The 18429-nt window shown below is 44.2% G+C and overlaps 1 protein-coding gene across 1 annotated transcript in view; it reads right to left on the bottom strand.

Annotated features, from left to right (window-relative positions):
- PIK3AP1 (phosphoinositide-3-kinase adaptor protein 1) overlaps window positions 1-18429 on the bottom strand; it is a 118105-nt gene that overhangs the window by 21114 nt on the left and 78562 nt on the right. Inside the window, exons 9-12 of the mRNA XM_060643069.3 lie at window positions 11152-11247; window positions 8294-8491; window positions 5922-5987; window positions 3787-3992 (exon numbers count right to left, since the gene is read on the bottom strand). Of these exons, the coding sequence (XP_060499052.2) occupies window positions 3787-3992; window positions 5922-5987; window positions 8294-8491; window positions 11152-11247 (566 nt within the window). The remainder of the gene's footprint in view (window positions 1-3786; window positions 3993-5921; window positions 5988-8293; window positions 8492-11151; window positions 11248-18429) is intronic.

Below are 18429 nucleotides of genomic sequence, written 5' to 3'. Positions count from 1 at the left end.
TTAGTGACCACAGGTGCCATCTGGCACTGAGCTATGCTGCCTTGCCCAGCGCATTTGTGTGTGCGCGTGGGTTTGAATATGTGTGTATGTTGTCTCTTCAGAGGTACTGTGCCCTCTCAAAGGGAAAGACACCAGGTTTACACCTTTCTGAAACTGTGAAGTCTGGTCTATTGCAGTCATTCAACAAATGTTGAATAGACACATGAGAGACAAATTTTGTTGCTATTTAATTTATTTTTAAAATTGTTTAAAGTTCATTTTTATTTATTCTTGAAAGAGAGATAGAGAGCAAGTAGGGGAGGGGCAGAGGGAGAGGGAGACAGAATCCCAAGCAGACTCTGTGCTGTCAGCCGTGAGATCATGACCTGAGATCATGAACTGTGAGACCATGACCTGAGCCAAAACCAAGAGTCAGATGCTTAACCAACTGAGCCACCCAGGCGCTCCTGTTGCTATTTTAGTCAATAACAACTACCTCAAAAGTGTGTGAACATTCTAGAGAAAGTGCTCCAGGGACTAACATCCAGACATCTGGAAGGGTCCCATGAAGGAGATACAGGAGGCCAGACTGAGAGGGTGTTTGGGTTGTGACCATAGGTGAGACTGAGCTGGGTCCAGGAAGCACCAGGGGAACACTGGAAGGTATGGGCTGGCTACAGCTTTAAGGTCTGACAGAGTGCAGGCAGAAGGAGTTGGCAGAAAAGAGACCCACCTGGAAACTAATGCTAGGTTAGATGAAGGTGACAGAAGCTGGCATGGGGGGAATGGAAAGAAAAGAGCAGATGCAAGAGGAAGAATGTCACAGAGCAAGGCCAGGCATGACATGCAGCTCACTGGGTACAGGGAGTGAGGAAGAAGAGCCTAAGAGATGTCTGTCTAGCCTCACTGTCTGGAAGATAACAGTGCAGTGAACAGAAGCAGGGAGCCGGGGAAAGGAAGCAGCCTCAAGGTACAGTTTGTTGCCGGACATGAGGCGAGTCTTGGGCACCTCAGAGGGACACACCCAGCTGGTGGCTGGAAAGGTGGAATGAGAAAAGAGACACGGCGAGCCCTCCGTTGGGCTCTAAAATGACAGTGTGGAGCCATGAAGCCTGCTTGGGATTCTCTCTCTCCCTCTCTCTCTCTGCCCTTCCCCTGCTCATGCTCTGTCTCTCAAAAATATATAAATAAACTTTAAAAATTTGGGGGGTGCCTGGGTGGCTCAGTTGGTTAAGTGTCTGACTCTTGATTTCAGCTCAGGTCATGATCTCATGGTTTGTGAGTTCAAGACCCGCATCAGTCTCTGTGCTGAGAGTGAGAAGCCTGCTTGGGATTCTCTCTCTCTCCCCCTCTCTCTCTGCCCCTTTCCTACTTGTGCTCTCTTTCTGTCAAAATAAATAATAAACTTTGAATTTTAAAAAATTAAAAAAATTTTCAATCTCCAAGTGGTCTGAGATGTGGCTTGGTGATCTGCATTGGATAAGGTATCATGGTCTTTTCTTTCCCTCTTCATCCAGTGCCCTTCCAGGGTCAGGGAAGAGGAAGAGAAGTATAGAGAAATACAAATAAAAGTATATATTTAAAAAAAAAAAAAAAAGAGAAAGGAGACACGGACTCAAGAGTCACCTGCACAGAGAAAAACATAACGGGAGCCTGGATAGTGCCCACTCATGGGAGGAGAAGTGAAGGAGACACAGGGGTGGACAGTGGCATGGAGGAAAAGGAAGATGGGGCAGCCCCAGGAATGGTCTTCATGCCCACCGGTCGCTGGACGGAGGATGCTCTGGAAGTACCAAGAGGCTCTCAGAGCACAGAGTAGTGTCAGCTCCCATGGATCCCATGGATTCTCTGCCATGTCAAATATGAACCCCAGTTGTCTGCCACACCCAAGAGTTCCGGGTAAGCTTATGTAACCAGGAGAAGCCTCTTGGATACAGACAGAGACAGACAGCTAACATTTGTTATACATTTATTGGGTGCCAGGCATGCCAAGTCCTTTACATGGTTTACATTGTCCAGTGTTCTCCCTTCACATGTGAGATGGGAAACGGACACACAGAGAGGCCAAGGTCATCCAGCCCCAAGCGACAGAATGAGGATGTGACTCAGACTGCCTGGCCCTAGGGTCCTGGCTGCTCTTAATACTGTGCTATGTGGACACGTGACCTGGCTGGGAGAAAGAAAACCATTGTTTGCCCAGGGCCAGGCTGTCCCAGCAGGACTGCAGCCCTCTGGGGCTCCTGAATGCGGAGGACCCTGGGTTCCCATACTCAGCACTAAAGAGTGCCTTCCCAGCCATCAGATCCCCAGGAGGAGGGAGGCAGTCCACCAGAGTGGATGACCCTGTTTTAGGGAGCACTAACAAGGCAGAAAGTATAGTGAAGGGAGCACAGGCTCTGGTGTGAGAAAGGGCTCATTTGAATCTGACTCTGCCTCTCCGCCCCTCTGAGCCTCAGCGTTCTGTAAAATGGGAATGGTGATACTTCTCTCGCATGCATGCTGTGAGTGCAGAAGCGGTCAGGTCCATCCAACACACTGCTGCACAGCTGGACAATTACTGCCTGATGGCTCATTTCCCCACTTGTCGCCACCGACTCCCCCTCAAAGAAGACACGACTCCCATCTCAGTGTTAGGTGGTGCTGCTCCCCACCCCACCCCCTCGCCCCCAACAGCAGGTGTGTCAGGTCCTCTGAGGACAGACGTTAGAACACACAGCTTCTGGGAAGTACTGTGGGGAGGTGAAGAGAAAAAGCAACGACTCTGTTCCTACCTTTCCCTCCACTTACTAGGTGAGTGATCTGGACATGTCTCCTAACACCCTAGGCTCAACATCCTCTTTTTTTTTTTTAATTTATTTTTTAAAATTTCATTTATTTATTTATTTATTTATTTATTTTTTAATTTTTTTTTTTTTTTTTTTTTTGAGAGAGAGAGTGTGAGTGGGGCAGGGGCAGAGAGAAGGGGACAGAGGATCCGAAGCAGGCTCCATGCTTACAGCAGAGAGCCTGATGTGGGGCTGTGAGATCATGACTGGACTCGAAGGCAAACATTTAACTGACTGGGCCACCAAGGCACCCCATCAACATCATCTTTTTAATATGAAGGAGTTGGACCAGGGATATGCTTCCTAAGGTCAAGTTTGAGTTCTCCTCATCGCTTTAAATTACATATGAAGTACATGTATGGAGTTATAGATTCTTATATATAAATAGCAAGAGTCTCCTCTGACAGCCCAGTCCTCCGATCACCGTCTCTGAGTGGCCACCCTTCGGATGGCCATGGGGTGGCCTTTCCTCACCTTTGCCTCTGCATTGGTACACATGCGTATAGAAATACAGTTTGTATGTGAGTGTGCTTTAACTTGCATGGTTTCATGTCTGAGACTTGTTTTGTTCTCTTAATCATATTTCTTGGAAACTGTCCAAGTTCTCTGAGTTCAAAAGTGTGATTGTTCTGTGGGAGTTTTGGCACTAGGAGTAGAAAGAGGGACTCAGAAAAGAAAAAAGCTGGAAAGCAAAAGTATAGGGCCATATGCAGAGGGCAGTGGCAGCTGAAGAATCAGGGTTTACAGTCATGTCTTTGTTCCTGATCTCTAGCCTCATGACAACCAGCAAAGCCATCCAGCTCTTGGCCAAGGAGCCGTGTGGTTACAGACTACAGGTGACAGATATACATACACATCAATCCACAATGACACTCAAAAACCCAGTATCAGGCCTGGCTCCAGGTGCTCAGTTATAGGACCCTGCCCTCCACTTTGTTCAATGGAGAAACAGACATGAAACAGACCATACAGAGCCGATTACCTGCTGGAAGCGGAAGGACTCGGACCGCTTCTTCTGGTTGAGCTGCCACTCTTTGAAGTGGAGCACAGCCTCATCCACATTGACGATGCCCAGCTTCACCTGCTCCTGGAGGGTAATCAGCTGCCGCTGGCCTGGTGTTTTCATCCCAGCAAAAGGGTCATATATACTTGACTGGGGCCTGTCCCTCCACGGTCTGACGAGAGGCTCTGGAAAGGATGGCAAAACTCAGTGTGATAGCTCCCCAACTGGGGAGGGCAGGCAGAGGAGGGGGGTTAATGTGGCTGGTCATGGGCTCAAGAGGACGTGTCTCAAAAGAAAAATTACATGTGGAACTAAGAAGGGAGACATATGACATGGAATCAAAGAGAGGGAAGCAGCTAATAATTCCAAAGCCTATTACACTAAAGTAGACAAGGCCACAACATCTTAGGAAAGCATTTTATGAATAGCATCCACTGGAATCAACAGAATCCCTCAAGCCTGAATTACTGAGAAGCCATTGACCAGCATTTCTCAACTTAAGACACCATTGATGTCTTAGACTGGATAGTTCATCTTCGTTGGGGGTGGGGGGTTGCCTCATACACTGTAGGATATTTAGCCTCACCCCTGACCACTATCCACTAGATGCCAATAGCATCCCCTACCTCAGCTGTGACAACCAAAAACATCCCAGATATTGCCAAGTATCCTCTGGGAGGACTGGAGAAATCACCTCCAGTCAAGAACCACTATATTAGACTAAAATCCACTCCCAGAAAAGAATATACAGAAAATTCTAGGCAGGCTGCTTCTCCCAACACACTCCATCCCTCCCTATTCTCCCTGCCTCTGAGCAGCATGGGCACAATGGCTGTGGACCCAGGTCATGAAATGCCCAAGAATACTGGAATGCCAATGGAACCACGATCTAGCTCCAATGTCACCAGGTATACATTAAGGACTGGGTCCCAACTAGCTCTCATTGGGTTGTTCCTGTGCCAACTTCTCCTCCACATTACAAATTTGTGGTTCTCTGCTCTGGAGATTCTAAGGAAATAAGAAGGCAACCCCTCTCTTTCTCCAGGCTGTGACTCCACTAAGTTCTGTGGAGAACAAGCTACTTGCAGAGGTGATGCGGTCACTGGGGGCTTGTGAGGACTTGAAATTTTACTGCTCATTTCTGTCTACATGTCTCATGTCTGTCTACACACACCCAAAATGCTTTCTTCCAGATTTGCCTTCTTCAAGGCTCTCTTTAATTGTGTTGGAAGAGGAATTTTGGGGGGAAAGCAAAACGCATAAGCCATCAAAGCCTCTCTCCTACTACCTAAATCCTTGGAATGCCTTCAAATGCTTAGATGGTGTCATGTCTCCTTTTCTTTTCAATTTTTTTAAAAAATTTATTTATTTATTTTGAGAGAGAGAGAGAGACAGAGAGAGAAATCAGGGGAGGGGCAGTGAGAGAGTGAGAATCCCAAGCAGGCTCCACACTGTTAGAGCAGAGCCTGATACAGGGCTCAAACCCACGAACCCTGAGATCATGACGTGAGCTGAGATCAAGAGTCAGAAGCTTAACTGACTGAGCCAGCCAGGTGCCCCTCACATCTCCTTTTCAAAAGAATCATCAGTGGGATAATACTGAATGCCTCTCTTTAGCAGAAGGAAGTTAAGAAAAAAGGAGTACTGATCTCCTCAAACTTCCTCAAAAGGAAGAAAAGTGTTACCCAATGGCAAGCAAAACATCTCTTAAATAAAAGTTGAATGAAAGTATAGTTTTCTAATACAGATAGGGTAAGTAAATAACATGATCAGGCTGTGTCATTAGGTAAAGCCTGGGTGCCAGGCCACCCACTTTCATCCTGTTGGCATCAAACTCGGTATTTACGCTGTACTTTTGTGTGCTGTCGCAGACACTTCCCCGTGTGTTCATGTCCTCAGTATGATCAATTTGTACACTCTTCTCGGGTACCCCAATTTCTCTCTTCTCCTCTCCCACTCCCATTGGTACAGCACCACCTAAGGTATCCCCTAGACTTCTCTCTGTCTCAATGCTAAGGAGCTGTTACACCTGAAATTCAATGAAACATGCATGAACACATCTACCTCCCGGAAGTCCGGGTCATACAAAAGGAAGCTGTGGACGTGTGGCTTACCTTTCCTGATGCTCTCTGAGGAAATGTAGAAATTCCCAGGCCGCTCTTGACTTTTTTCTGCAAAAACTATGAGATAAAGAATATTCTAGGTAAAAGTCAAATCAGATCTCTTTCTAAGGGGCTTTACAATATTTTATTTATTTACCAGGAAAATTACCAAAATCTTGTACAAAAATATAAGGGATGGATCGCACCTTGGACCACTGTCTGCAGTTCTGTAAATCAAAACTCCAGGAGGCAAATAAGGAGCTAAAGCTAGAGGGATTATGAAATGAAGACAGCCCAAACAGACAAGGTCTCAAAAGCAGAAAGACAAAGCCAATCAGAGGACACGGTCAGCACTTACAAGATCATTAAAGAAAAGGGTAATGTGAACAAGGATGTGAGCTGGATCCCAGAATACCTGAAGCTAGCCGTGGAACACCTTGAAACTTGAGACTAAAAAGAAGTGCCACTTAGCATGCCAACAAGTGCCATAAGACAGAACTCAGAGTGGAACAGATACAATGTGTGCACAGCTCCAAAGGGACTTAGATGAAGTCACTCATAAGCAACAGACCCCCACCAATAGTGCATCCATGTATACATGTATTATTATGATACCCATTTTACAGATGAGGAAACTAAAGCTAAAGAGAGTGAAATGACTGACCTAATGTCCTAGGCTGTACGGTTGGAAAATGCAAGAGCTGGGACATGAACCCAGGGATTCTGGCCTCCAAACCACGGTCCTTTTTGTCATCTCCTGCCTCTCCCTTTCCTTTGCTTCCCCAGTTTCCTAGCAAGTCCTTCAGTGATCTTTAGGAACCACCTGTGCCCCGTCCTAGCTCCCCAAAATGAGCCATGCCACTGACACTCTCTCCTCCCCTCCTGCCATTTAGGAATTATCAATATTTGCATGCTTCTTCATTTGGGTTCCCTTAGAAGCAGTCCTGGAGACAAGGATCCAGATGCAAGGAGTCAATGTGGGGGGTGAAGGAGGTGAGATAAGGAAGTGGATAAAGCAGAACATGGTGGGTGTCCAGTAAGTTACCAGGGTGGGCAAGCTGGAGAGCTCTGGAAAGCAATGTAGAACACGCACCTCAGAGTTCTCCCAGCAGAAGGGCAAGTACGCTGGGGTACTCACTCAGCCATCAACCCATCTGTCACTGGATGAGGGCTCAGGAGTGTTCATCCCCCAGCTCTTCCAATCTGACTTGCAAAATGGCAGGGGAGACTCTGGCTGCCAGAGAAAGTGGTGAGACTAAGAGACACGGGTCCTGACAGGCAGGGTCCAGCCAGTGGGCACAGAAATGTAAAGAGGTAGGGGGATGTGGCCAGGTACCAATAGTGTCTGTGACACAGGCCGAAGGACATGTTACCCAGGGGAATGGCAAAGCACGTAGAGCACTTGGCCAAACATGATGTCCCTCAACTGCATTTCTACCTGGCTTAGGGTTGCCAGGCTTAACAAATCAAAACCAAAAAGAGAGTGCAATTTTGGGACTTACACTAAGAAATTGTTTGCTTTCTGTCTGAAGATCATGCTTAACTGGGCATCCTATACCTGGGCTCTGGTTGAGGGCTACCTTCTCCAATTTGTGATCTCCTTTTGCCACACGTTTTACAACTTTCTTATACTATAAAAAATGGAATGGATGTCAGGCACACAGATCTGGCAATTCTTAGCTCTTACAGTATTTGTAATCATATCAATACAATGGGGTCCTGAAAGAGGGTGAAACTGATAATGCATCAGCATCTAACTGATGTCCTAGGGATCACTATGAAGATAGTGGTCACCAGTTTGTATTAGTGTAGGCAGGTAGATAGCCTGGCCTAGGGGCTGAAAGCCAGAATTGTGGAGTTGGATTCCTTGAGTTCAAATCCTGGCTCTGCTATGTGGTAATAGAGTGACCTCTGTAAGTCTCCTTTTCCTCATCTGTACAATGGGGATGATAACAGCCCTTACCTAACAGATTACTGTAAAGATTAAATGACACGTTCCAGATGGAGTACTGTTGGTAGATTTCAATAAATGTTAGCTCTTAAATAATAATAATAATAATAATAATAATAATAATAATAATAATAGTTTCAGGAGATAAAAATGTACCAGGGTTCTGGCCATTTGGAGGAGAGGGAAATCTTGTTTACCTCCGTCTTCGTACTGCATATGAATGCTTCCAGGAATGCCAGAACTGAATCTGATCTTTGTCCACGGTCCAGCTCCAAAATATGCCCTGAGCTCTAACCCCATCTCCTGGCACTGGTTAGATACCATTCAAAAGCAGACAGTCTCTGAGCAATGGTTTAGAAGTTAGGAGGAACCAGGGAATTCCTGCTGAGAAGCCCTGAAGACCCTGCTGAGCACCATTCCCTGCCATACTTGCCTTTAGAAATGTACGGTTCATTGTCAGGCAGGTAGTGAGTGCCAGGAGCACTGGCCTCCGGCCTGGGCACTGGGATGGGGGGCCTGTTGGCCAGGTCCACGGAAAAGGCCTCATCATTATCCACTGTGTGATAAACATCTTCTGCCTGACCACCAGGGTGCAGGTCCCTCTCCGGACTGCCCATCCCCATGCTGTTACCTAGAAACACAGACAAAGGTGTCTGAAAGAAGTGGCCAAATGAACTGGATGACCGACGGTCGTAAGAGCAGAGAGCGGGACCATAGCTTATTTGTACAGTACTGCCCTTTGGCAAAGATCTTTCCTCTACAGTATCTCTTTTATGATCTGCTAAGGGATCACTGCAGGCAAAGCAACTGAGAAACACTGATGTCACCTTCATTTGCCACCCATCATGGTAGCAAAAGGGAGTGAGCACTAGGCTCTATCAGCTTAATTTTATTGCTAGGATTCAGTTATTCATCCCATTAGAACTAGGGAAAAAGGAACATAGCCCCCAAAGCCAAAGGACCCTTAGAACCACCCCCTGGTGCTGGGGAAGCAGTGTGAGAGTGGCCAGGAGTCCTCACCACCAATGGCCCCAGCATCCTCATCCCCAGCATCCAAGTGACTACAGCAAATCCTTCCTGTGGACTTCCTCTGTGCCAAGGACTATTCCAAGAATATTACCCACATTATCTCCTTTGATTATGTAACGACATTGTGCAATAACTACAATCATTATTCTCATTTTGCAAATGAAGAAACTGGGTCCTTGGGCATTTAAATAACTTGCCCAAAGTTACTCAGAGCCAGACTGGCATCCAGGAAAGCTGGCTCCAGAACTTTTGCTCTTAACCTCCATGCTCTACTGCTTTTTTACAACCTTTGCCCCCACTCTGCTCTCCATCGACCAGAAAGATAGAGGACAGAAGCCTGCCTCTCCCCCTCTGTCCCTGGAGACCCAGAGCCACCATGTTTTCACTGCCCCCATCCTGGTGACAGGGTGCAATGTTCTCTGCTGGAACCCAAGTACAGCGTCCCCTTGGCTTCAAGAATCTCAGCAGACTTTTGTATGCGATCCGCCAATCATATACGTGAGCTGTGGTGACCTCAGCCATGTTATACAACCTCTCTGAGCTTGATTTCCTTCTGAGACCTGCTCACAGGAGTACTGTGAGGAAAAGCACCCAGCTCAGTGCCTACACATAGTAGGTGTTCTTTCACTTCCTTCTTTTCCCTAGCACCATTCAGTCAACAAATCTTTATTAAAGTCCCGTCTGAGATACAGGAATGACTAAAGCTTAGGCCTTCTTCCTGCAGAATTTCCAGTCCAGTGACTTAATGGAAAATTTTTAGTTGCATCTTTTCTGAGCTGCAGGGAGACTACTCTTGGCTTCCCTGTGTCCTGGATCCAGAGGACTAACTGACCAGAGAGTCCCAGCTCATCCAGGGGCTCAGAGTTCCAAGGCTCTGCCCTTGAGAAACTTCCCAGTTAGTGGAGAAGCTCCCATCTGTTCATCTTTAAACACAAGGGCATGACGAAATTCTGGAGAGGCTCGTATGATGTTAACAAAATGAGGTGTCCTGAGAGAGCTGCTGGCTACCCTACCAGTGACAGTGATCCCCACAGTGCCTGCCCCCGTGTGAGTACACACACAAGCATGCAATCCTGCTTTTATAGTGTGAAAGCAGCTAGAGACAATACTAAATGAATGGGTGCAAAGTGTTTGGATAAAACTTTATTTACAAAAACAGGCAGCTGGACAGGCTATGGTTTATCTACCACTACACAGAACTCTCCTTTCTTCTTCACTGTCAAAACTACTTCTCCCACCCTGAATCCCATCCTCTTAGCATTCTGCTTCCTATGCCTACTTCATCAGCAGACCTCCCCACCCATTAATTATAAATGATTGGACAGAGTGAAGGAATTAACCACATAATTTAACACCCTCCATCTCTGACCTTCAATAATAATAATAATGACAACAACAACAACAATCATCATAAACTTTTATCACTTGCTCTGTGCCCAGCCCTGCTCTGACGCCCACTGCACAATAACTCATTCAATTCTCCCAACATTCACCTGAGGAAGCGGAGACAGAGGAGTTGAGAGCTTGTCCAGCTAAGTGAAGGAGGAACAAAATACAGATCATAGTTTATGTTCTTAACCATGATACAACACAGGCTCAACTTAACGATGTTTGTGTGGGGCACCTATGTGGCTCAGTCGGTTAAATGTCCAACTTTTGGCTCTGGTCATGATCTCACAGTTCGTGAGTTCGAGCCCCACATCAGGCTCTGTGCTGACAGCGGGAAGCCTGGAGCCTGCTTTGAGTTCTGTGTCTCCCTCTCTCTCTGCCCCTCCCCCACCCCTGCTTACACTCTTTCTCTCTCTCTCAAAAATAAATAAACATTAAAAAACAAAGCAAAACAATGTTTGTGTATATTCCTCCATGTTCTCCTCCTTCACCAGAAAGTCATCTCTTGAGAGCACTGGTCACATCTTATTTTTCTCCTTGTCCCCCAGCCCAACATCCAGAGTAGCACTTTGCTCATAGTCAGTAGTCAATAAACTTTGGTTAAATAAAAATAAACATATGCATTTAAAAACAGGTCTTGTTGAAGGCAGCTTGTTTAACCTGAATGAGTGACTCCAGTGGTGGGAACTTCTGGCCTACCTGTAACAAGCTGATGGGGGAGCTCACGGCGAAGGAGTGCCTTTAATCATGCCATACACCAAGTATATGGCAGCCCATTCCTTTAATGGATCAACCATCATATGGAACCAGGGAACATCTTACATTTATTTTTCTTTCCCTCTTTTTGCTTCCCTGCTCACAGCTACAAATTACCTTCCAAAAACTTGCGGATCATAGAGTCCTTAGTAGCCCGAGGGAAACCATCTCCAGGGATTGGATTAGATGTACTGGCCTGAAGCATTTCAACATCTAGAAGAAAAGGAGACTAAGAGTTTATTTGTTGTTCTTCCACACAGGCAAGAAGACTTTACAGATGGATGTATAAGGTTTGAGGAATCAAGAGATCTTGAACCAAGAGATTCAAGAATTCATTAATCCATCTACCTTCCCACCCATGCATCCATGCTTCCATGGATTCAGGCATCCATCCACTCATCCAACTATCTATCTACTTAATAAGGACCCCTGTGGGGTACCTGGGTGGCTCAGTCAGTTAAGCTTAAGCAGGTTAAGGGTCCAGCTCTTGATTTCAGCTCAGCAGGCAGCACAGAGCCTACTTGAGATTCTCTCTCTCCCTCTCTTTGCCCCTCCCCTGCTCACACACATGCTCACTCATATACTCTCTCTCTCTCAAATATAAATAAATAAACATAAAAAAAATAAGGGCCCCCCCCCCCCCTTGTAAGTGTGAGGTATGATAGAGGGCAACACTCACAACTCTCAGGCCCTTTCCTGGACCACAGGACTCAAAAGGTATAGATATTATGCTTATTTGCATTTGAAATAATGGGTTTAATTTTTATTTTTTTTAAATGTATATTTACTTTTGAGAGAGAGAAAGAGAGAGAGAGAGACAGAGGTCAAGCGACAGAGGGGCAGAGAGAGAGAGGAAGACATAAAATCCAAAGCAGGCTCTAGGCTCTGAGCTGTCAGCACAGAGCCCTTTGTGGGGCTCAAACCCACAAACCATGAGATCATGACCTGAGCAGAAGTTGGAGGCTTAACCGACTGAGCCATCCAGGCACTCCAGGCTTAATTTTTAAATGTATAACCATAGCATTGTTTATGACAGCCAAAAAACAACTAGAAGCAAAAACAATAAAGAATAGATAAAACTGTGGTTTACTCAAACAATGGAACAGTATGTAACAGTTACAAAGAACATATTGGAGCCAGTTTTATCAATATAGTGCCACCTCAACAACATAATAGGACCAATTCAACAACTTAACAAGAAGAACCCTAGTTCTAGGTTACTAATGGAATTATTTATAAGGAAGAAGCATATTGACCTTTGTTTTTTACTTTTAAACATAAAGACCCATAAAGACCAAAACTCTGTGTGAAAACCATTCAGTTACCACAGCAGCTTCTAGTCTAACCCAAGTAAGCAACATATTACTTTACAACTCTGAAGTATGCTTTTGGGAGCAAAATTTCAGCCTTGTATTAAAAATAGAGCTTTGATATTATCAAGAGATTTCACTTAGTAATTCTTATCATACAATTATTGAGTACTTATTTGCTTAGGCAAAATACATAGTTTGAAGTTGAATAGTATACTTTGAGAAAAAGTGGTTTGAATTTAATCAATATACACACATATGCCATTTCCTTACTACTGTAATCTTTGGGGATCAGCTGAATACATCCTGGTGAGTTTGTATGAAGACTTCTATGCAACTAGAATATTCACTGAAAAAAGGTTATGGTCATGAAGTAATGATAAAGATGATAAACTTCATATGACATTACCCTAGTTTTGAAACAAAATATTTGTATACACATAGAAAAAAAGACTGGAAAGAAATACATGAAAATGCATATAGTGGCTATTTCTAAAGTAGTACAGATTATGAACATTTTATTTTCTATCTTATACTTTTCTTTGTCTTCCAAATTATCCCACGGTGACTTGTATGGCTTTCATGAAGGAGAAAAATCTTATTAACACTTTTTTTTTCAAAAGATCTAGGTAGATATGATCAACTATGTACAATTAGATTTTCAAAGCAAAAATAATTTCAGGTTATTAAAAAATAAATTGTGGCTCACCTGCAATTCCCAGATTACTTGATTTTTTTAAATACAAAAAATGACTGATTTCAAACTTTCCAGGGATCAGATATTACATTATTACATAGCATAGCTCTTACTGGACCTTGTTTCAAACTTCAATAATCCTTTGACAATCAAAATATAAGTTTTGTGACCATAAACAAAAAAAATTACGTTGAATGAAAAAATTGCAGACTTTTCAGTATTTTCGGTATTTTCGGTGGCATATTGTGTATATAACGTTTTAAGGCCTATAAAACAACATCACATGCTGGGAAGTATAAATGTTGAATTCATGGTAATGGTTACTTCTGGAGAAGGAGGGAGGAAAATTGGATTCCAGAAGGGATTCATAGGGTGCTATAATATGTAATTAAAAAAAACCCTGAGACAATTAAAAAAGAAAGAAAAAAGAAATACATAGAAGTGTATTGATGAATCAGAATCTTTAACAAATACAACATTAAAAAAAATCAATATAGTATCAATTGCCCCAAAAAAGGGGAGAATAAGGTTCTATTTTTATATTTGCTTATATATGCAAAAAGAAGCATTGGACATAGATGTAAGAAATTAAAATCACTTGGACAAAAAAGATGAGGGACAGGAATGGAGAAAGATATTTCACTGTTCACCCTTTTATAGTTTAGTTTTTAAGGCTATTGAAAAAAATAATATAAAGAAATACGGGGCTTGGATTATGTTTGTGTTACCTTAAATATTATCCAAAAAGAAGAAAAACCAACTACTTTTTTCTGCCTTGTCAGTTTATTGTTTCCTTACACAGTGGAGACATTACACTGACCATAATATGCCTTGATACTCTAGTCCAAAGCCCTATGGTTCCAAATGAGGAATCTCTCCTGTCACCGCTGAATTCTATAAACTGCAGAGATTAGGGAGACTGAACTGATCCTGAAACATACCTAGAGGTGTTTTAATTTTAAAAATTAAATTTCTGAGGTGCCTGGGTGGCTCAGTCAGTTAAGCATCCGACTTCGACTCAGGTCGTGATCTGATAGCTTGTGAGTTCGAGCCCTGCACAGGGCTCTGCCAACAGCTCAGAGCCTGGTGCCTGCTTTGGATTCTGTGTCTCCCTTTCTCTCTGCCCCTCCCGTGCTCACACTCTGTCTCTGTCCAATTTCATGTATCCAAATCCAAAAATTTCACATATTTTTTTTAAATTCAAGACCAGAAAAATTCCACTTATTTGAGATTTCCTGTTCAATTCACTTAGCAGTGTTGTTTGTTGTTTTCTTTTTTAAGTTTATATATTTTGAGAGAGCGTGTGCATGAGCAGGGAAGGAGCAGAGAGAGAGAGAGAGAGAGAGGGAGAGAGAGAATCCCAAGCAGGCTCTGCACAGTGCGGCGCCCAACATAGGGCTCAAACCCACAGAACTGCAAGATCATGACCTAAGCAAAATTCATGAGGCAGACACTCAACCAACTGAGCCACCCAGGTGCCCCTCACTTAGCTGTGGTTTTATGGAACACTTTCCCCATAGAGGTAGAAAATTGGAAAGAAAGGTGTTTTCTACAGATGTGTGCCTTGCCAGGAGCAGGACCCTCCCCTATCTGATGAATACCCTGTATTAATCTCCCTCTAAACACCCACACCACATACCTCACCCCCCGCAAGCCACCTGACCCTGACCCAGCCAACTTTTGAAACCCCTCATTTAAACAACAGTAAAGCACAGAGGAATACACCCCAAAGTAAAGACTTGCTTGAATCAAACACTCCTAGAGATGAGGGGAGGGAGAAATTTCACAGGTCCGGTGCTATACCCTCCAGGAAATCACATCCCCCTCAGGTTCCAGCATCTCCAAGAAGCTGGGCAGAGCAGCGCCAGGAGGATTTCAATCACCAGTAACCAAATCTCCCAGGCAGGCAATGCCAGGGTGCAAGTTTCAGTCAGTCACCCCTGCTGACAATGGTAAATGGGTCATAAAACAGCCTAGCTATTTTCACTAACAAAGGTCAATTTGAGAGAACTGATTTTCAGGTCCAAGAGGTAGATGCACAGTTAAAGAAGCTACAAAGAGTATTAGAAAAATAAAATGTGGAAGAAACAGGGAGCGGCAAGAGCGGCCCTGGCTGGCCCTGGAGTGCTAACATACTAAGAATGCAGGCAGCTGCCCCTGGTAACCAAGGGGGTCTTAATATGCTGTCTTAATATGCTGGGGTTTTGTGGGTTAAAGAATTTAAAAAAAAAAAAAAAAAAAAAAAAGAATGAGCACTAGAAATAAGACATATCAATATCAGGATCCCTTGATACAGTGCACTGAGGAGGACACAACACCATTTCTATGGTATTCTTGCCAAAAAGTTACCACCTCAGTCCAATCACAGAAAACATGACAAACCAAACTGAGGAGCAATCTATAAAATAACTGATCAGTGCTTAAGTCAAGGAATGACTGAGGGACTTTTACAAATTGGAAGAAACTATGGGGCACCTAGCTGGTTCAGTCAGTGGAGCATGCAACTTTTGATGTTGGGATTGTGAATTTGAGCCCCGTGTTGGGTGCAGAGATTACTTAAAAATAAAATCTTCAAAAAAAAATTGGGAGAGACTAAGGAGAAATAACTACATGCATTGTGGAATCCTCTGTAGGCTCAGCATCTAAGACCCCATCAGCATCTAGCATCCTACCTACAGGGGAAAAGCTGAACAGGGCCTAGAGGTCACTTGGTGGTATTGCACCAATGTTAATCTGGCTTTACTAACTATGCTTCAGTTGTACAAGACACTGATATCAAGGAAATCTAGATGAAAGGTATACAGGAGAACTAGCATTTTTGCAACTTTTCTCAGGTAGTTCAAAATGAAAAGTTTTTTTAAAAAAAAAAGGAGAAGGAGATGGAAGAGGGGAAAAGATTTGAAAAGCAGAGGAGGAAATGCAATGGGAAAATTACAGAAGCACAACCCCCAGGAATGACCTACACTGACCCTTCCCTGTCCCCCAATGCCACCAAATCACCTTCCAGTGACACCTGTGAGCCATACACATTGGGAATTATGACCAACGTGGGGTTAAATGAGCCACCAATGACAAACATATCTTTTTACTTTGTAATCACGTCTTGACCAGATCTGCTAACTATCAGTCCTGTGGTTTCTTAGTAGAGTTATTTCTCCTCCTTGAGCTGTCCTAGCATCAAAATGCGTAAGTTCCAATTTTGATTCTTCTATTCCTGGCTGGAGGACTACAACACCCACGGGTCTGACACCAGACAGACTTCTTAGATCCACCTGATTATTCAGGCTCACAAGATGACCATGGTCATCTATGCAGGATGGATGGTCTGTTCAGGAGAATGTAGGACACAGGCCAGGAGGACACTGCCAGGTGGCATCCTTCCTCAAGAGCAGTCTTGAGTCCAGTCCAGTAGCTCATGTGCAAGGAGACAAGACCCAGGTCAGGCAGGTGGAGGGCCCCCCCACGGAGTGAAAAGCCTCATGGCCCATAGGAGCGGTATGTCTCGTGGCAACCCCTAAGGCATCCTTCCAGGGGTCCCCATGAGCATGTCAGAGTCAATGCTCTCAGGGAAGCCCAGAGTGTGCTGCCCCTTTCAGGTACTTATAGTCCATATATAGCTCCTCCCAGTTCCAGATGCAATTTACCAACCAATTAGGGGTCATTTTTATCATAGGCATATGTTGCCTAGAAACACAGTTGACATTTGACTCTTATCAGGTTACCAGGGTAACAGCTGGGAAGTCAACCGAAGGTCAAATTCTCTAGCAGAAGGGGAAACGATAGCTGTTACATTAACTTCACTCACAATTATCTTGGGTCAAGTTGTTTGAATCCTCTCAGCTTCTCTTTACTTGTCTGTAACATGGTGATGGTAGCAGTATGTATCTCATAGGTTTGCCATGAGTATTAAATAAGAAGCTGGCCAACTGCTTAGCAGAGCGCCTAGCTCAGAGAAAGTGCTAAATAATGCTAATTGCTATTACTATTAGTATTACTGTTACTAGGACTATCATTACTGTGGTCTTTATTATTAAATTCTATATCCAGGCTAATGTCCTAAGCAGAGACCAGTTTTTTAAAAAGAACTCAATTTAGGGGCGCCTGGGTGGCTCAGTCGGTTAAGCATCCGACTTTGGCTCAGGTCATGATCTCATGGTTTATGAGTTCGAGCCCCGCGTCGGGCTCTGAGCTGACAGCTCAGAGCCTGGAGCCTGCTTCAGATTCTGTGTCTCCCTCTCTCTCTGCCCCTTCCCCCTCACGCTCTGTCTCTCTTTCCTTCAAAAATAAATAAACATCAAAAAAAATTAAAAAGAACTCAATTTAATTGAGGGGACATTCAGGGGACAATCGTAAGTCAGAGAAAGGCTGCCACTGAAGCCAGGCAAGCAACAGAGGCGAGGACACCAGTCACTGAGCGACCAGTGCAGGTGGACATCATGGTCGAAGGTGGCAGTTACCTGCGTGGACTTTGGTATCCTGGAGAACTGGGTTCAAGCCCTGGCTCTGACTGGCTCTATGTCCTTGGGAAAGACACCTGATATCACTAAGCTTGTATATCTCCATTTATAAAGTGGAGACAAATAAGAAAACTGTAGGGGCCAATGGAGACAATGCTTATAAAATGTTTAGCAATAGTGCCCAGCACTAATATTAATGGATACTATTATTATATTGAAGCAACCTAGATAGTGTATTCATATTTTATTGTGCTGTAAAAAATTATCCCAAACTTAGTGGCTAAAAACAACATAAATTTATTGCCTTATAGTTCTGTAGTTTGAAAATCTGAAAAGAGTCTCACTGGCCTAAAAATTTTGAGAGGACCGCCTTCTTTTCCAGGAGCTCTAGGGGAGGATCTGTCTCTTTGCCCTTTCCAAATTCTAGATGCTACATGCATTCCTTGGCACTAAGCTCTCTTCCTTATTTGAGGCCAGCAATGTCAGGCAGTGAACTTAGCTGAATTGAGTCCTTCTCATGGAGCCATCTCTGGTCTGTTTTCTGATTCTTTCTTCTACTTTTTTTAAAAAAATGTTTAATGTTTATTTATTTCTGAGAGAGAGAGAGACACACACACAGAGTGTGAGCAGGGGAGGGGCAGAGAGAGACAGGGAGACACAGAATCCGAAGCAGGCTCCAGCCTCTGAGCTGTCAGCCCAACACGGGGCTTGAACTCACGAGCCATGAGATCATGACCTGAGCTGAAGTCGGATGCTTAACCGACTGAGCCACCCAGGCGCTCCTCTTTCTTCTACTTTTAAGGATCCACCCCAATAATCCAGGACATTAGCAACCTTAATTCCATCTACAACTTTCATTCTCCTTTGCCAGATCGTCTAGCCCATTCACAGATTTAGGGGCTCTATTCTGCCTCCTACAGATGGAAGCAAG

This window comes from Panthera onca, chromosome D2 (assembly GCF_046562875.1).
Source record: "Panthera onca isolate mPanOnc1 chromosome D2, mPanOnc1 haplotype 2, whole genome shotgun sequence".
Taxonomy (NCBI): Eukaryota; Metazoa; Chordata; class Mammalia; order Carnivora; family Felidae; genus Panthera; species Panthera onca.
Note: the sequence above shows the minus strand (reverse complement) of the source record. Positions and strands in the feature narration are given on the sequence as shown.